Source organism: Propithecus coquereli, unplaced genomic scaffold (genome assembly GCF_000956105.1).
Source record: "Propithecus coquereli isolate 6110/MARCELLA unplaced genomic scaffold, Pcoq_1.0 Scaffold5, whole genome shotgun sequence".
Taxonomy (NCBI): Eukaryota; Metazoa; Chordata; class Mammalia; order Primates; family Indriidae; genus Propithecus; species Propithecus coquereli.
The window spans coordinates 14941237-14960582 of NW_012150840.1; the positions used below are offsets into that span (position 1 = coordinate 14941237).

The 19346-nt window shown below is 55.5% G+C and overlaps 1 protein-coding gene across 1 annotated transcript; it reads right to left on the reverse strand.

Annotated features, from left to right (window-relative positions):
• Positions 1-1944: 1944 nt before the first annotated feature.
• On the reverse strand, positions 1945-16050 carry RPS6KL1 (ribosomal protein S6 kinase-like 1). Its single transcript, XM_012656134.1, has 11 exons — positions 16016-16050; positions 14341-14625; positions 12916-13040; positions 11928-12020; positions 6507-6554; positions 5974-6106; positions 4539-5150; positions 4046-4135; positions 3803-3885; positions 2409-2504; positions 1945-2086 (listed from the first exon to the last, which is right to left on the reverse strand). The coding sequence occupies exons 2-11, from the start codon at positions 14603-14605 to the stop codon at positions 1976-1978; spliced, it is 1656 nt and encodes a 551-aa protein (XP_012511588.1). The 5' UTR covers positions 14606-14625; positions 16016-16050; the 3' UTR covers positions 1945-1975.
• Positions 16051-19346: the final 3296 nt, after the last annotated feature.

Below are 19346 nucleotides of genomic sequence, written 5' to 3' on the forward strand. Positions count from 1 at the left end.
ACAGCTAGTAGGTAGAAAAAATTAAGTTCAATGAAAAGAAGAACTTCAAAATCATCTGCCAGGTCCAGGGCTTGGTGCTAGAAGCTTTAGTTTCTCTAGTAAACCTACAGAGTAGGTATTTGTCCCATTTTTTCCAAAAGGTCAGCCAACTGGACAGTATTTGGAACTAGGAGCCTCACAAAGCGCTGGGTGTGCGGTGTGCGTTGGATGGATGAGGCCCAGAAGCGACTTACACTTCGTGAAGCAGCGGTTGCAAGTGGTCTGGCCTGACTTAGGGAGTATAGCCGAAGGAACACTAACTTGTGAACCTGCTCTACCAGGCTCCGATTAGGTTGTGGCTTTAACCTCCTTAAGCCTGTTTTCTCAGGAGCTACTGTCTATCTCAAGGGGTCACTGTGAGGATTAAACTAGTATTCCCCCCAGGCACCATGACCTTCTCCCAAGGTTTTTCTTCTTCCACAGAGCTCAGTCCTCACCCCCACACCCAGTCACCACTTCCCCTGAGGCCTGGGGCTGCTCAGCAGGGGCAGGGGTGAGGAGATGCCACTTGCCACCATTTCTGCTTCCTTGCAGCCTCCAAGCTCACTCTCTGGTGGAGCTTCTCTGGGGGAGCCTTCCAATCTTGCATTAATGGACCAAGGACACCACAGGCAAGAGCAGGCTTTACTGGGGGGCTAGGCAAATCCCAGGGAAAGCCAGCACGTGCACCACAGGGAATCATACACAGGCTGTGCTTTACCATGTCCTCTCTACCCCCAGAGTCTGTCCTGAGGACCCTGAGGTGCACTGTGGTGCCTCCCCAGGGCACAAGTCTCTGGGTTAAGAATTGAGCCTTCAGAGCCAGACTGGTGAACAGTGTCAGAGGCGCCATCTGGTGGTGACAGACATTGGCGGGAAAGGATCTGGGGGCAACTGTAATGGAAGTTTCTCAGGTGCCATACCCCAGTGATAGTGTGAGTTCTGAGAGGAGCCCCCAAAGCTGAGGGGATTGTCTTTGGGGTAACCACTCACCCCAGTTCTTCAGAGACCAGAAACATCTTACTTCAGGCTGAGTGTGGGTAATTGTTCCATGTGTTTGGTGGTTTCTCATTCCAAAAGGGTATGAGGTCACAGTGGGCAGTGATTTAGTGGAACCTCAAGACCAGAATGCAGAATGGTCCGCAGAACCAGTGCCTGAGAAGGGAATCCTCATGGGCACGACCTGTCTTAGCTGCTTTCGCCTGGAGGCTGAGTTGCCATGTCCCCTCAGACCCCTGTAGCAGGCTCCCCACTCCCCCACACAGGTGGGCCAGCTGGGGGCGCAAAATCCTCTTTATTCTGTTTTCAAACTTATTCTGAGTGGCAGAGCTGTGCATTCCCCTCCTTCCCCCCATTCCTCTCCTCTATTTTCCTCGCCACCCTTCCTTTTACTTTCCAAAGTCTGAAATCACAAGATAGGGGGCATTGTCAAGAGTGGGAGTGGATCATCCTGTCCCCACCCCACACTGCAGATTCCTTCCCAGCCTCCCCCAGGCCCCGCCGCCCACCACCACAGGAACGGCTTCTGGTGGAAGAGGCCCACTGGTTGCAAGACAACCAGCCAGGACAGCCTGGCTTGGGTCCACTGAGCCCGTGGATCAGTATCCTGAGGTGAATCTCCAGAGATGACCCAAGTGGGGCACAGCATGGCAGTGCGTGAGTCACAAAACCTTGGGGTAGGTTCAGCAGGTGGTCAGTAGTTCAGAGCCAGTGCCACAGAAGGCACCCTTTAACATGGCAGGTCCGCGTTAAAGGTACAAGGCATCGCGCAATGGGTGTCTGCTGACGGCGGGTGGGAGGTGCAGGCTGCTTAGCAGGGTGAGCCTCACTGCCCCTCCCCCTCCGCTTCTCCAGGAGCTGGCCCTTCTGAGGCCCAGGGGGAGCCCTGGGTGACAGGCAGAGAGAAGAGAAGAGATCCAGACCAGGCCAGCTGCTTCCATCACCCATTGAGCCCCTCTTACCCCACCAGTTTGCTCCACTGAATAGCACTGAAAAAGGGGTGGGACTTGAGCTTGCTGACACCACTGCCTCCAGCGCCCAGGCGCAGGGTGGGATCGAACTGCAGCAGCTGTAGAGAGAGGCCCGGTCAGCTCTCTGGGCAGGCCTTCCCCACTCCCACCACTGAGGCATGGCTGACTCCAGGCACGCCCATCGCCATGGCTCCTAGGGGGCTTGCTACCTACCAGCCCGGCCCATAGAACACCCATTTTTACCGTGGGGGACATGGTGGCGTTTGACCACCACCACATAGAAATTTGTTGTCCCTACTGCCTTCCTGCACCTGTATCAGACGCTGAGTAGGAAGCATACACAGTTCACACACGGTTCTCCCCTCCAGCCCCCACCCTTAGGCCAAGAAGCCGCCTCCTCTAGGCTGGGCCCCGTCTCACCTCAGTCAGCAGGGAGGCTGCTGGGCGACTGAGCCACTCGGGTAGCTGGAGCTGGGTGTGGGCCTGGATTCCTGAGGGGTGGCTCTGGGACAGTGCCTGGGAGGACACAGGGAAGGGCCTCTGAAGAGGCATCCCCAGGAAAGTCTGTGCACCCCTCCCCCGGATGACGATGGCGATAGTTGCCTTTTGCTTTGCATTTACTGTGTGCCGGACACTGCTAAATGCCTGACATACGTTAGCCATTAAAGACGAGAAGCGGGCTCAGAGAGGTAAAGGCACTTATGCTGAGTTCAGGGTTTGAACCCGGGCCCCTCTGGCTCCAAACTTGCTAGAAGCATCAATCTGGGGTTACAGTTAGGGTGGTACTCTATTGGGAACAGCACTGGAACTTTTCTCCATACAAAAAATATCCCCGGGGCTACTCACTTCACAGCAGGCCATGGCATGCTACCATCAGGGCCAAGCAGGGGCGTGGCAAGAAAAGAAAGTAGGACCTCTCCACACCCCAGAAAGGTGCAGCTTTGGAGAGAGAGGGGGTCTGTCTGGAGGTAAGTATGGGCTTCACGGAACTCCCAGGAAGGCCAGGAGCTGTGGGCTGGAGAGGTGGTGGGAGACCAGGAACAGAGAGCCATTCTGGGGTTATTGGCAACCAGGGCTCTCAGAAGCCCTGGGCTGTGGGACAAAAACAGGAGGGAGCCAGGATGGACCGGTCAGATCTGGACTTCAGGTCACACTGCATCCATGCTGGCTGTTTCCTGCTCAAATGCAGTTTGGCCTCTCCCTTGCTGCCTAACATAACTGGCTTCAGATGCGAACTGAGCTTGTCGGGGGTGCCAGGCAGAGGCGGGGAAGACAGGGCAGGGCCGTCATCCCGTGCAAGGGTGTTTGTAGGGGGAACTTTGAGCTCTTGGCTGACCCAGGCTGGACAGGATGGCTGCTGGCCTGAATGAAAGAGCCCCTGTCTCCCATCCTGCAGCTGAGGTCTCGGGGTTACAGCCCCAGAGGGCGTGGGTGGGAGGAGTGAGCAGTGGGGAGAGGAGGCACAGGGGACGATCCAGTGGCCTCCCAGGGAAGAAGGGCTGTGTCATATTCTACACTCCCTTCAAACCTAGGCCCAGGCTCTGTCTTCTAGAAACCTTCCCTGACCATCTCAACTCGGCTCTCATTCGCGTAAGTTGACAGTCTCATTAGCTGTAGCCACTAGTGTGGTCAGTGTGCTGAGTGTCTCCATGGCCTGGGGTGTGGCTGTGCTGGCAGGACACCCAGCCCAATGGCCAAGTGTTAGAGAACCAGAGAACTGGCCTCTGCCCAGACACTGGTTGGATGGACCAAGCCCTGTCTATTGCTCACTCAGTGGCACCCACCAGGGCTCTACCTCTGGTCCAGCTACTCACCGTTCCTGTCAGCAGTTCATACAGTAGAGACCCAAAGCTCCACCAGTCACAGGCTTCTGTCAGCTCCGAAATCCCACCCACCTCTGTGGAACAAGAACACACATGTCCCAGCCTCACCCAAGAGGGTCTTCTCCATTCTCCTCATCCTACCCACCCACTCCCTCTGTCATCCTCAGCCCGCAGCTTCAAACCACACAAAGGCACCCAAGATCTAGGGCCACCCCGGCCCTCCCCGCTGCTTGCCTGGGGCACTGTACAGGTTGTCCGCAGCCTCCCTGCAGCACTGGGGCTCCACTTCTGACCACTGGCCAAAATATGTAAGCCGGATGTGACCTTATCATCCAGTATAAGGGGAGGAATAAGGGGAGGACAAAGATTGAGGGTAGCCACCGCTGAGCAGCTGCCATGGGGAAGGGGGTTCCAGGGCTTCCCCCAGCAGTCACACGGCCGGAGCCAGTGTTGTGCTGGCAGAGCCTCCCTCTGGGCATAGCCCCCTAAGGCCCAGAGACCACAGGGTACTCCTAGGAGCCGCTGGCCTGGGCTCGTGAGGGAGAAAGGGCTTGTTCCCAAGCTCCAGCTTGGCCACTAGGCTTGGGCATAGAGTCCGGGCAAAAGGCCGGTTAGGGACAGGGGAGAAGCAGACAACCTCAGAGGGCCCTGGACTTTGGGGAACTTTCCTTCTCTGTCTGGAGCCTTTGAGGGCCTCCCCACCTGAGGGGTGGGGCAGGGCACCTACCTGCCTGGTCCAGGAGCAGGTTCCGGGGGTTGAGGTCCCGGCACAGCACCCCCTGCTCGTGCAGTGCCTCCAGAGCCACCAGCATCTCCGCCGCCCACTGCTTCACCTGCTCCTCCCTCACGGTCCAGGCGGCCCTGCCACACCCCTGGCTGGCCCCATCCACTGGCATTGACAGGCGGCTCTGACCCCTGCCTCGGCCGCAGCCCCCCAGCACCCGGTCGGCCCCCTCACGAACCCAAGGGAGCCCCTGAGGGGGCCTAGGGTTCGAGCTCTGGCCCACCCTCCTGGCTTGAAGGTGCAGGTGGCCACTTGGGGCCTTCGGAAGGTCCAAGGAGCAGGAAGTGCTAGTCCTGGCTGTGGATTCGTCTTCAGCCTCTCTCTGGGTTCTGATGGATGGGGCCTCCTTGGCTGGGGGAAGGCTCTGAGAAGTCCGAGGAGGCTCCAGGGAGATTCTGTCCTGCCTGGGGGTGTGGCCCCGGGGGAGCCGCGCTGGGGTCAGGAGGCTGAGGTGGGAGTTGAGCTGAACCTTCATCCTCTCCTGGGTGGAGCCCGACCTGAGCCCCGAATGCCCGGGGTGCGCCTGGGAGAGCAGGTGGGACCAGAGAGTGCCTCCTGGGCCATGCAGAGGGAGCGGCGAGCATGGGGACGGGGAGAAGAAGAGCGTGGACACCAGGTCCCTGCCCACTCCCACCTCCCCTCTGTCTTGGGCATGGACCCTGCACCTTCTGCGGATCTTGACCTAGTCCAGTCTCCTCTCCTCCGCTCCCTGCCACCCCCCAGCCTGGCATGCCCTCCCCCCTCATCTCCACCCACCTAAAGCGGGCCCAGCCTCACAGCCTGGCACACCATAGATGCTTAACCCCAAGTAGATGTAAAGTATTGTCAGTGTCCTTGGTTTGGGTGGTGGGTTCGCCAGTGTTCAACATATACCTTTTTGTTAGGGAGACAGGTATAATGAAATTTAAAGGCCAGGCACAGACCTGTGATGACTATATGTCATGACCAAGGGTGTGTAACTCACTAAAAAAAATCATCAATATAATCATCAATAAATATCTGCTACATGACCCAGTTCCTGTGTTTATAGCTTCAGTCACCACTGTCCCATGTGGCCACTCCTGAGGGATGGGCACAGCCCAGAAAAATGAAAAAAGACTGGAGGAAACGGGTGACAGAGGAGACAGCTGCATAAAGGCCCTCAGGCCCGCCTAGGGTGTGGACATCCTCCCCACAATATGGCCTTCCCCCTCGGCACCACAGAGGCTCATGACAGCCTGATCTGCCGCCGGCCTCCAGGAAGGCTGGGTCCCCTGGTCTCTGCTGCACGTCTGGTGCAAGCTACGCCCCTCCCCAGGGCTCAGCATTTTAAGGGGGTAGGTGATGACAATACCCCAAAGGCCTGAGGAACTGGCAGGGGCCCCTCAGGCCCCCTCACCTTGCACGTGCTCCAGGTGAAGGAAGATGGAGTCCTCGCTCACGAAGTACCGCAGCAGCTTGGCCATGTAGGGGACTCCGTGTGGGATGATGGTCAGCCGCTCCCGACTCACCATGTGGCACCTGGGGAGGCTCTGGGAGAGGACAAGGCAGAGACTGCTATTAGGCGACATCCTAGCCCTGGCTTCAGGGGTGTCTAGATGAGGAGTGGGAGCCACCCTGAGAAGAAGCCACCTCCCCCAGTTCCTGACCTGGCCGTCACCCCTGCTTCTCCCTTGGAATCCAGGTCCTCCACCCTCCGGCAAGGACAAGGCACGTGTGTGTGTGTGTGTGTGTGCGTGTGTGTGTGTGTGTGTGTGTGTGTGTGTGTGTGTAGTCTGTCTGGCAGGCAGTGGGCAGGCTCCGGGCAGAGCAGTCAGCTTTTGGATTTGGAGGGAACATAGGCTTCCGATGCAGGTTCTGGGTAGGGGGTGCCAGGAGCTGTGAGAAGTCCCAAGGGGAATGCAGAAAGGCAGGGGTCTGGGTGGCACCTGCCTTCACCACGAAGGTCCCTCCACTTGCTGGGTCCTGGACCAGCTGCACCTGCCAAAGTCCAGGAGACACTGGTCAAGACATGTGCTAGTTGCTAGGGGCTCCATGACCCCAGCTCTAGCCCCCCAGTTTCCTCCACCGAGGCGGACTCATTCCAGGGCAGGGCGGGCGCTGGTGGTGCAGAGATTCCCCTCCCCCACCTGACATCTATCCTGTCCTGCTCATGCACCCTTGCTAGACCTGTAGGTCTCAGCTCAGGTGCTGCTTCCTCCAGGAAGTCTTCCCAAGATTAGGGGGTGGGGTCCAGTGCTGTCTCCAGTGCTCTCTGGGCTCACCCCCAGGGGAGCCTTAGCACACTGTGTCTAATCTCCTGTCTCCCTGCTAGTCTGTGAGCTCCGTGAGGGCAGGGGCCACACCGCCCAGCTCTGCATTCCCAGAGCCCTGCACAGAACAGGGATGTCGCAGGTCCTTCACACACGCAATGTGAGTGGCCCGGAGCCTCGGCTCAGCCTGAGTTGGGGGGCACTTGAGAAGAATGCCCCTCTCTCTCCCTGCCCATGCTGGGCCTGGCCCCACGCAGCCTGAGGGGAGGGTTGAGGAAGCCCTGTTCCGCCTGGAGCCAACCTGGGCCTCTGCTGTAGGAGGGGGCACTTGGGTGCACCGAGGGCAGGAAGGGAAGATTTGCCCAGATGAGGGGCATGTGGACGCTAGACCAGCACCCTGGTGGTGGGACTCCTTGGCCATAGGTCTGCTCTGCACACATTCCCCAGGGAGGGCCTTGGCCAACTGTGGGGGGTGTCATAGGGGGCAGCCGCGCCCTGAGGCCAGGCCATGGGGCCACGGTGAAGGCTGCAGCCTAGATCTGGGTAGGGGAAAGGGCACTGGGTTTAGATCTCGGGCAAGTGAATTGATTTCTTCATCTACCAAACAGGAATTACAAATGCCCACCTTCCCTACATCACTGGTTGCTGAGCCATAAGTGGGAAAGGCCTCTGTGAACGTAAAGGCCGTGAGAACATCAGTTACGACATCTGCCAAGTCACGTTGCCTCTCGGAACCTTGCTGTTCTTAACTGCAAAACGGGGTCATGGCAGCACCTCCTTCAGAGGGTCATTAGGCAGATTCTACGCAAGCCGACCATTCAAGTACGGAAGCAGCCGCGCCTGCCACAGAGCACACCCTCGATCACCTGATAACCCACAGTGATTGTCCCAGGGGAAACCCACGCTGGCGATACAGTGCTGACTCGGTGCTAAGCACCTCACATAGCCTATTTGATTTTATTCCCACAGCCCTACCAGGTGAGAGTTATCAGTGACCCATGTTATTGATGAAGATATTGGGGTTCAGAGAGGTTATGTTGCCGACACTCCCATTGCTAAAAAGTGGTAGAGTCAGGATTTGAATCCAGGCAGGCTGATGCCAGAGCCCTGCATACTTAACTGCAACCGAGGGCACAGCCTGATGACCTTGGCAAGTGCCTTCCCTTGTGGGCCTCGGTTTCCCCATCATCAGTAAAATGAAGGCTGTGGACTAGATGAGCACCCAGCGCCCTCTCTGCAGCAGGCGCGAGGTGTCCCTTCTGACCGCCAGAGGGCTCCCCTCCAGTGGCCAGAGACCAAGCCCAGCCCGGCCTTGGCTCCCTGGCCACACTTGTGCAATGTTTGAGAAAGAAAGGAAGAAAACTCTGGAGTCATTTAGGAGAACAGAGTTTCCCACAAATCCTGACACCCCAGATAATTCCCCACCATCCCCTGCCAAGTGGGATTCCCCGCCACCTTGTCCTGGGCAGGGCCCTCTAACGTACAGTCCAGAAAACCAGCAGGGAAGCCCGAGGAGGCCAGAAATCAAAGCTGATCCACACAGTGAAACAACTGCGTTTTAAAAAAAATACATTAAAACTAACCTATTTATATAGAAAGAATTAGATCCAAATATCAACGGCGATTATCGTGTAGTTTAGGTAGGATGTCAGGGGATTTTTCCCCCTGTGTTTTTTGTTTGTTTTTTTTTTTGAGACAGAGTCTCAGTCTCTTGCCCGGGCTAGAGTGCCGTGGCGTCAGCGTAGCTCACAGCAACCTCAAACTCCTGGGCTCAAGCGATCCTCCTGCCTCAGCCTCCGGAGTGGCTGGGACTACAGGCACGTACCACCGTGCCCGGCTATTTCCCCCTGTTTTAAATTCCTTTCTCTTTTATTAAACCTCAGAAGGGCAGCAGAGGGGGCATTTTCCCACTAATACAATCAAACAAAAAGCCTCCTTCTTTTGCTCAGTGGTTTGGGGGACAGAGCACTTTCTAGTCACTTGGCCTCTGTGAACCTGTTGCATTCTCTGCAGGATAGTTATTAAAATGCAGCACTGTCCAAGAGAACCTCCTGTCATCACGGAAATACAAACCCGCACTGTTTAATATGGAAGCCAAAAGCCACATGAGGCTACTGCACCCTTGAAATGTGGCTGGTGCACCTGAGACACAGATCACTTCCTTTTCATTAATGTCACCATCCACAGTCCTGTGTGGCTAGTGACTGCTGTGTTGGACAGCACAGGATAACGCTTTTTCATAATGTCACAGCTCTGTAAACGAGAACGCGCCCCAACTGTCAGGCGAGCCCTCCTTGTGGGAGGAAGGCAGGTAGAGCTGGGTGCCTGCTCTTGTCTTTTTAAAAAGGGCAATCTTTTTTTTTTTTTTTAAACCCATTGAGTTCTTGGGACACAGGAACAATTAGAGCTTTGGTGAAACACAGTAAACCTTTTCTTTTTAAAGATGCACAGGCCGGGCGCGGTGGTTCACACCTGTAATCCTAGCTCTCTGGGAGGCCGAGGCAGGCGGAGTGTTTGAGCTCAGGAGTTCGAAACCAGCCTGAGCAAGAGCGAGACCCCGTCTCTAGTAAAAATAGAAAGAAATTAATTGGACAACTAAAAATATATAGAAAAAATTAGCCGGGCATGGTGGCGCATGCCTGTAGTCCCAGCTACTTGGGAGGCTGAGGCAGGAGGATCGCTTGAGCCCAGGAGTTTGAGGTTGCTGTGAGCTAGGCTGACGCCACGGCACTCTAGCCCGGGCAACACAGTGAGACTCTGTCTCAAAAAAAAAAAATAAATAAAGATGCACAAAGTATCAAAATCCCAGGAGGAATCTCTCGTGGAACAAACAAGTCCAAAAGCTTCAAACAGGTTCTCAAACTCAAAGGCCCACAGGGCTGGACCTGTGAGCAAAGTGGGCAGCCCCTCCCCTGCTCTCTGCAGCCACATGGGAATGTGAACCCAGCATCTCCAGATCTGATTTTTCAAGAGAAGCAGGAAATTTGGACTTTTATAAAAATGTTGGTAAAATTTTTTTTAGAACACCCCTGTGTTCCAGCCAAATAAAAAACAAGAAGTGACTTGGATGACCTTTTTCTTCCCATCCCGGACTCAGAGCCTGGCTCCTAGACAAGGCTCAGCAAACGCCCCGGGATGTCTTCCCGGCCCCCCGGCTCCCTGAGAGCAGCCCCTTGGGTATTCCAGCTGTCTGCTTGTCTCTGCCCCACCCACCTCACTGCTCCCTGCCACCCCGCACCCCTGCTAGCATTTCTTCAGCCCCTGAAGACCCCCTACCCAGCCCAGTTAACCCTAACAGCTGGACACCTTTGGGGACACTCAGGGATCATCCTGAGCAAGCCCTTTGCTCCCTCCCTGGGCCTGCGGGCTGCTGCTGGCCGGCACTGCCTCCCGCCCGGATCTGCCTGGGCAGAGCCAGGGGACTGGAACCAGGGCTGGCCGCAGGGCCCAGGCCCAGTGGCTGTAACTAACACCTTTCCTAATTTGGGGAGAGTGCCGCTCCTGGCGTGGGAGTCACACGGGAAGGGGGTGTCAGGAGGGAGGTGCAGTCCATAGTTGAGTGCCCCAGAAAGAGTGAAAAAGGAAAGAAGGGCTTTCCGTCTGCATGGCCTCACCTCGGAATACTAGATTCCTAAAGTGCTTTCCTGGGGCTAAACAAATTTGGGGAATTCTGTGTCACAGATCGCCCTCTTAGAGACTCCTGGTGTACATTTGCATCCTAAAAGCTCCCAGAACTCCTATAATTAAGAAACTCTGTTTCCCACACCTATTCAACTGGGAACCCCTCTCATCACAACACCTATGGTTCAGCAGATTCTCACTCAGAGAAATGGTATCAGTCACCTCCCCAGCCTGTCCACGGGAGTGGCTGTGCTTGGCCAAGGTCGGGCTGCGGCCACTGACACTCTCGCAGTGGGAGGGGGACTGCCGCAGATGGGAGCTGGCTGGGCCTTCGCTGATAGTCTGGGGCCTGTTCCAGGGCCCGGGAGAAGCAGCTGGAGCAAGGCCCAGCAATGGGAGCCTGCGTGCCTCCCCACTTACTCCTGTCACTTGCACTTAGAGACATCAGACAAGTATTCAACGTCTTAGTGTGTGCCAGGCCTTTCCCCAAAATTATCTCATTTTACTTCCCAGATCACCATGTGGGGGAGATTTCTGACACCACTTGACGGACAAAGAAGCCAAAGCTCGGGGTTGAGGGGACTTGCCTGTGGTCATCCTGGGCATTGCCCAGGCACAGGGCGGGCCCCCAGGCAGCACGTCATTGTCTCACGTGTCCTTTTCTCTGTGGGCCCCTCGATCTGCCAAAATCACCTGACGAATATTTTGAGTCACAGATTCCTGGACTCAGTCCTAGAAATGCTGACTCCACAAGCCCGGGGTAGGGCCTGGGCATCTGTGTTTTTAGGGAGCTGCCCGGGCAATTCGGAAAAACAGCTTTAGCAACTGCTTGGGTATCTCCGGGTTGGGACAGAGGGGATCTAACACCGGCTCCTGGCATTTGACCTGGCCATTTGCTCTTCTGACCCCTCTAACGACAGTGCCCTAGGTAAGGGTGGGATGCCGCCTCCTATATTCCTGTCTGCCCTGAAATTAACGGAAAGGGTACAAGATGGGGTTGGGACCAGGGTGAAGGTAGAGTAGGGACAGGAGAGAAAGAAAAGGCAGGGTGGCCAAGACCCTGGACAAGACGCAGGCCGGCATGGGCCCTCTCCTGACAGGCTTTTGGGGATGAGCACATTCCAGCGGCAGGAAGTTCCCAGCTGTGCGTGGTGGGGAGAGACTCTTGGCTTTGGCCCCGGGGAGCGGAGAGACTGTGGGTGGGGCCTGTGGGAAGCGGGAAGTGGCAGTGGGCAGGGCGCCCTGGGCACAGCTCCTCCTGTGGTTTCTGTCTGGACTCTCCCAGGGGGAGGTTTCCTGGGTCTGCGCTGGGGAGCTATGCAGAGGCGTCTGACAGCCTCGTGTTTTCCTCTCCAGGACATGCGCGTTGGGTGGGGGAGAGGTGGAAACCGCTGGAGGAGTGAGGGCAGCGGCTCCAGACCTGCTCCCACCATATCCCGACGCTCCCCAACCCCCCGCAGCATGGTGTCCACTCACTCACCTTCTCAAGGACCCCGACCACTCGGCAGCCCCTCAGCTGCTCCAGGGCAGAGCTCAGCGTGCGGATGGGCCGGAGCCTCAGGCTGCTGAAACCCTGTGGGGGAGGGAGATAGGCCACCACATGCAGCCTCAGGGCCGAGCCCCTCTCAGCCACGGCCCCCTCACCAGGCTGAGGGCAGGGGCTTCTGGCTGCCAGCAGAGCAGTGGGGCCATGGCAGGCAGGCCTAGGGTACAGCAGACTCCACCTCACAGGGGCAGGCTGAGCAGAGGAGCTGGCCTCGACTGGCAGGCGGCCACACTGCTCCAGGGTGGCCAGGCTGATCTCTCCGCTCAGCCCTTGTCCGAGGCCTAGGAAGATCTCAGGGCTCCAGAAGCCCCGTCTCCAAAGCCCCATCCATAGGGTGGGGGCAGGGACACAACCTGGGAACATGTGGGTTCAGGGAACAAGCCTTGAAGACAAGCACCTGCTTTGGGGAAAGGCGCCCTTACAAGAGACAGCAGGCCCAGGAGGGCTCATGTGCATCTGTGCCCGCCTGTGGGATGAGAAGTTGCATGCATTTTCAACCCCTCCTGAGCGCTCACTTGCTTGGGAAAAGCCACGTGGGGAGAGTCTCCGTACACATGTGTGCAGCAGGCATGCACACACGTGGTGATGGGGTCTGCTCCAAATGCTCGCTGGATGCCAGTTCACAATAGAAGCAGGCTCTGGAAGCTCTGAGCGTGTACACATGGAAGCGTGTATATGGAACCGCGTGCGAGGTTGGTAGATGTGTACATACGCACACCCAGTGCTCTGTGCGGGAGCCAGACTGGACCGGAGATGACTCAGTACGTGTGTGAAAATGAATGAACCGGGAGGCGTGGGAGAGAGGAGGCCAGGTGGAGGACGGGTAGGCAGCGCTGGCACCGTCCAGCCTGACTTTCACTTTCCACTGCCCGGCCCGCCCTCTCCCCTCTTCCCCCAGAGCCTTTGGGGAGGGTGTCCTCACCGTGCCAGGGCTGGCTCCGCTGCTCAGCGTCCGCTGCAGGTGGCAGTTGAAGATCTCCTCTGCCCGCCGCAGGTACTTGGTAATTTTCAGCTTGACAGCCTCACATCGCTCCTTGTTGGGGTCGACTGTGGGGGACGAGGGTCATCAGGGCCCACCCCTGCCCCCCATCCGGCCTTGGGGGGTTGGGCTTGCAGCTCCCATTGCCTGCCCTCTGGTCTCTGCAGAGGACAGCTCCTGCTTCTAAGGCTAGTTCAGCAGATTCTGCCCCCAGATCTGTTCTCGAGCCCCTCCTTGGGGATGGAGATCAGCAGAGGAGGAGGAAGGAAGCTGGCAGGGGAAGATTGAGAACCACGGTCACCCCTTAGCCAACAGCACTTTACAGTTGGCACCTGCCACCTCACTGGCCGCCATCACACCCTGGGAAGGGACAGGGTGGGGATTTCCATGTCCATTTTTTCAGAGGAGGAGACAGAAGTTCCAGAGAGCACTGCTTCTTCCCTCTTGGATGCCCAGCATGAAAATGGCCAGGGTCGGGACCAGAATCGAGGGCAAAGGAATTCACTGGATAGATTGGAGGTCTGGCAGGATGGTAGGAAGGATGAGTCAGGGCCCAACTCCTGCCCTTGGCCTGGCCACCAGGGCCTGCAGGAGTCTCAGACTGGCCTCAGCACCAGCGTCACCTCCAGCATGGAAGTGCCTCCCTCTGTCCGGGAGAGGCCTCTGCTCTCACCTCCAGGCCTTGGCTGTTCTCTCTCTGGAACGCCATTGGCCCTGTAGCTGGACGTTGCCTACCATTCTTCAGTTGCAACTTTTAGAAAATGCCTTATGCCAGCCCAGTCTGGCCTCAGTTTTCCTCTTCCCTCCCTTCACTTCCCCCTCATTCCTCTTCCTACCTGGGACTATAGTTATCTATTATCAACTTGTGGGTCTCCCCCCTACTAGAATGCAAGCTCCTGAGGGCAGGAGCCCAGCCCAGCCAAGCTCCAAGGGCAGTCAGGTGTAGTGAGCCAAATACACAGCCTTTGAAGACAAAACTGTTCAAAGCCAAGCTCTGCCATTTGACAGCTGTGGAGCCTTGAGCAAGCTATTTAACTGACCCAAGCCTCAGTTTCCTCATCCAGAAAATGGAAACAAAAATGGTTCCTATATACTTGGAACTACATGCAACCCATATAAAGTAATTTCTATTACTGTGAGGCTCAGATGAGTTAATCTAGGTAAAGCCCTTAGGATGGTGCCTGGCATATAGGAACTGCTTAATACATGCTAGCTATATTATTATCCTTCACAGAGGCCCTACAGGGCCAGCACAGTGCCCTGCTCACCCACTATGGGTGGACAGAGGACAGGACAAGAGGATGACAGGACATGCCCTGCAGTGGCCCTTCCCCACTTGCCCCAACCCTTCCCAGCCCTGGCCCTCACCATGTACGCCACGGAGCAGCATGTCCACGCCATTCTGGTAGTGATTGAAGGCCGCCTCATAGTCCTCACTAACGTCGCGCTCCAGGGCCAGCCGGATCTGTGTGGCCGCGTCCACCAGGTAGTCACGCTTGGTCATGTCAGGTGCCCCCACAGCCACCCGGTTCTGAATCTGCTCCAGGTACACGCGGGCCTGGGAGCGTGCTCGTGAGCAGGGCTCCGCCTCCAGGCTGGGGCTGGGCAGGCACTCGCAGAGGACCAGGCTCATGGCTGCCCTGTGGCTGGGGTCTGGAACGAGCAAAGGAATTAGGGAGGACCTAGCTGGGAGCAACACCCCTAACCACACCCCAGTTTCTACCACTGAATACTGGGGAGACTAATATTCACCTCCAAAGGCTGGAGGGATCAGAGCTTCCAAAGGTATCTTCATCGACTGATCCAGATCCTTCCTAAGTGGTGGCAGCGATAGAATAATACACAGCTTAGGGCTCTGTTTGCCTTTCCATTCAAATTCACCTCAACAGGAACTTCTCTGCATCTACTATCTGTCGAGCACTGGAGACAGCTGAGGATGTCTATGATCCACGGTCGCCTTCTCAGGGCCTCCACAGAGCAAGGCTGGTGTCTAGTGCACCTTAAGCACATGGAGGCCATGCTCTGGGCACAAAGCCTGTTCCCCATGCTGTTCCCCCCACTCTCCCTGTTCTCCCTGCCCTGCTCCTACTGTGGAAATAGCATTTACCCTTCGGGGTTCAGCTCAATGGCACCTCTCCCTGGACAGGATGGATTGTCCCTGCTTTGTTTGGTTTCCCTTGGTCCTGAGATCAGTGTGGTCAGTGAGTGAGGACCCCCCTCGGAGCCAGCAGCGAGCTGGGCACAGAGCTGGGCCTTAAGGCCTGTTGACAGAATTACTGAGGGGCAGATTCAGCGCCATGCTGGATGGGGTTAAATAAGAGAGGGCAGGGCGACCCAGCCCCAGGGAAGGCATGGCTCTGTCCTCTCAGCCCTGTCTTTGAGAAGACAAGGAGGCCATGTGGTCTCCTCCCTGGGCAATGTGTGACACACATGGCTAGAGGGATAAGAGCAGTGACTGTGGGAAAGGAAGGGGCCGAGAGAGGCTGGCAGAACTGCCCCTGCCCTCACTGCTGCCCGAGGCCACCCTGCTCTCTCAGGTCCCACTGCGCAGGGCAGGGCCGAGGCCTGGAACTTCCAACCCCAGGCCATTTCAGCCTTTGTGGAGAGAGTGAGGAGAGAACAGGATGTGGGGTGGGGTGGGGTGGAGAGGGAAACCCACATCCCCACCTGGTGGGCAGCTGAACCCTGGCCAAGATGCAGCACCTTCCCTGCTTGGCCCGGCCTGGCCCAGCCAAGGGGGGCATGCGGCTCTGAGGCCTTGATCCGGGGGGCGCCAAGGCCAGATGGGTCGGGTTGGGTCTGGCTGGGTCGGGCAGGGCTGGGCAGGGCTGGGTCGGCCTGGCTGCAGAGGCCACCCCGCTGGACCGGGTCCTGCCAGGCAGAGTCGCCTGGCCACGCCTGGCCACAGCAAGCGGCGCGTGCAGCCCGCGAGTCCCCGGCACGCAAGGTACACGGGGAGCGGCCGCAGAAGGCCAGGCTGGGCGCGAGTGGAGAGGGCCCCTCGCCCGGGGAGGATGGAGGAGGAGCCGGGCAAACACCGTACCTGCCCGAGCCGGGAGCTCGGTCCGCCGGGCTACACCTGCCCCGGCCGCCACCGCCCCTTCACCCCTGCGGGCGAGCGTGCACCGCGGGCCGCTGCGTTCGGCCTCGCAGCCAGCTGCGGGCTCCGGCCGGCGCAGCCCGGCCATTGGCTGCAGATGAGCTCATCCCCCGGCGTTAGAATAAACCGCCAATCAGCGGCCGGCTCGGCTTCCGCCCGCCCTTAAAGCCGCAAGGTCTGCGCCGCCCGGCGCTGAGAGGGGGTGCGGCTGAGCGAGTGGGGAGGGAAAGGGAGGGGAAGGCAGTCTACAGTCTACAGTCCCCCGGGGATGTGGGGGACGCTGCTTCAGCAATCTAGGCCCACTTCTAGGACTTTTCTCATTCATTACTTCATTCATTTATTCACTTATTTAGTGGTTACGTACGAGAGTCAACCATGCACGAGCTGGATGTTGAGACACGGCGGTGGACCAGAGGCTCTGCTCGCGTCCGCTTGGGATTTACAGTATCCCTAGTGGGGGGTACAAGGACTAGAGAACCAAACGATAGAGTTGGTGTTTCCTTTCACTGAGATCAGAGTTGTGAGGGAGAAGCAAGCAGTACAGGGGCGAAGACCCGCTGTGTGTGCCTGTGTTTGTGTGTGTGTGTGGGGGTGGGTGTGTGGCGGGGGGAGGGGGTATCAGAAGGTTTTCCGGAGGACGCGATGTCTGAACTGAGCTTAAAATTCAAGACACAGTCCTCAGCTGCGCCCTCAACGCTGCCTGGACTCCCACGGCCCTTCCCTACTGCACTTGCTCTCCTGCAGATACCCTTTCACCCCTCGCCCCTGTCCTGAGGCCCAGCCCCTCCGCCTCATCCTCACCCCTAGTCAGAGCTGTCGCTTCCTCCTCCCCTCAAAAACACGGGAGCACAAACTCTCCCTGGCTTCTATCTCCCAGCCGCCAGGCCTGTGTCCACACCCTGCCTCCCCACCTCTTTCCATAGATGGCCCGCCTGCGCCCCCTCGCAGGCCAGCCTTCCACTTGCCATCAGGCGATGGGACACCACTCCAGCAATTCTTCCCTTTCTCCTACATTATTAATTTTTGGCTCCCACTGGATCATTCCTAACTGACACAAACATAATGCTGTTTCTCCCATCTTAATAGCAAAACAAGAAAACAAAACAAAATATACTCTTTGCCTCACTTCTCTCTTTACCTACCATCCTAGGTTTGCAGCAAAACTCCTTAAAAGAGATGTCTATACTTGCTGTCTCCAGTTTCCTTCCTTCCACTTTCTCCTGAGCCCCTTCTGATGACGCTATCTTTCCCAACATTCCTCTGAAACTGCTCTTGGTCAAGTTACCAGTCCCCTTTGGGTTGCTAAACCCAATGGCATTTTCTCGGTCCTCATTGTACTTGACTTATCAGGAGCATTGGACCCAGGTGACCATGGCCTTCTCTGCAAACACTTTCTCCCCAGGCTTCCTGGACCCACAGGCTCTTGGTTGACTCCTGTCTCACTGGCTGCCCCTTCTGAGTTTCCACTGGTGGCTCATCCCTCCTTGTCGACTTCTGAGTGTTAGAGTGTCCCAGGGCTGGGTCCTTGACACCTTCTTCCTTCCCTCTATTCTTATTCTCTTAATGAGAGATTGTACCTCGTCTCATGATTTGACACATTATTCTTCCATATACTGGTGATTCTGTATTTATATTACTTAGCTCTCACTTCTATACTAGACTTAACTATTTAACAGTCTATGAAACATCTCAAGTAAACAAGTCCAGAACTAAACTCTTAAAACACAACCTACACAATGGAACAAAATATTTGGAAATCATATATTTGGTAAGGGTCTAGTATCGGAGTATATAAAGAACTCTTACAATTCAACAATAAAAAGACAAATAACTCAGTTTTAAAATGGGCAAAGAATTTGAATAAATATTTCTCCAGAGAAGATATGCAAATGGTCAATAAGCACATGAGAAGATGTTCACCATCGTTAGTCACTGGAGGAATACAAATTAAAACCGCAATGTGATGCCACTGCGCACCCACTGGGATGGCCATAATCAAAAAGTTAACGAGTGTTGGCAAGGATCCGGAGAAGTTGAAACCTTCATACATTGCTAATGAGAATGTAAAATGGTGCAGCTGTTTTGGAAAGTAATTTGACAGTTCCTCAAAAAGTTAAAATAGAGTCACCGTATCACCCAGCAATCCACCCCTAGGTATATACTCAAGAGAATTGAACACATACGTTTATATGAAAACTTGTACATGAATGTTGACAGCAGCATTATTCATAATAGCCAAAAAGTAGAAACAGGGTCAAATGTCCATCAAATGATGACTAGATAAATAAAATGTGATATATCCATAAAATGAAATATTATTCAGCCATAAAAAAGAATGAAGTACTGATTTATGCTACAACATGGATGCAACTTGAAAACATTATGTTAGGTAAAGGAAACTAGATACAAAAGGCCACATATTGTATAATTCCATTTATATGAAGATTCCAGAATAGGCAGATCTATAGAGACAGAAAGTGGATGTCAGGGAGGGGGAATGGATATGCGGTTTCTTTTGGGGTTATCAAATGTTCTAGAATTAGATAGTAGTGAGGGTTGCACAACTTTGTGAATATACTAAGAACTGCTGAATTGTACATTTTAAAAGGGTAAATTTTATAGTATGTGAATTATGTCTCAAGGAAAAAAATGTATCAGAATAAAAAAGAAAAAAAAAAAACACCCTGGACTCTTTTTTTTTTTTTTTTCTTTTTTGAGACAGAGTCTCACTCTGTTGCCCAGGCTAGAGTGCCATGGTGTCAGCCTAGCTCACAGCAACCTCAAACTCCTGGGCTCAAGGGATCCTCCTGCCTCAGCCTCCTGAATAGCTGGGACTACAGACATGTAGTTTACTACAGGCATGCCTGGCTAATTTTTTCTATATTGTTTTAGTTGTCCAGTTAATTTCTTTCTATTTTTTTAGTAGAGATGGGGTCTCCTTCTTGCTCAGGCTGGCTCGAACTCCTGAGAGTTAAGCGATCCACCCGCCTCGGCCTCTCAAAGTGCTAGGATTACAGGCGTGAGCCACCGCGCCGGCCCCCCTGAAACCTCTCCCAACTCCATCCTGATGACTCACTTGTCCTGTTGGTCAGACAAAAAATCCTGCAACCATCCTGACTTCTCTAATTTTTTCACACCCCACATCAAAGTCATTAGAATACCATAATGGTTATTCCTTCCAAATATATTCAGCATCCAATTGCCTCTCACCCCCTCCACTGCTATGATTCTCATAGGAGCATCTTTATCTCGCGCCTGATTTACTGTAGGAGAT

What these genes read in the sequence shown, in the direction of transcription:
- RPS6KL1 (XM_012656134.1), bottom strand. Translation starts at nt 14,605, where the DNA reads ATGAGCCTGGTCCTCTGCGAGTGCCTGCCCAGCCCCAGCCTGGAGGCG. An exon ending in TCACCTGGAGCACGTGCAAG is followed by an intron (nt 5,151 to 5,973) that starts GTGAGGGGGCCT and finishes TGCATGGCCCAG; the next exon opens with GAGGCACTCTCTGGTCCCAC. An exon ending in ATGAACTGCTGACAGGAACG is followed by an intron (nt 2,505 to 3,802) that starts GTGAGTAGCTGG and finishes GTGTCCTCCCAG; the next exon opens with GCACTGTCCCAGAGCCACCC.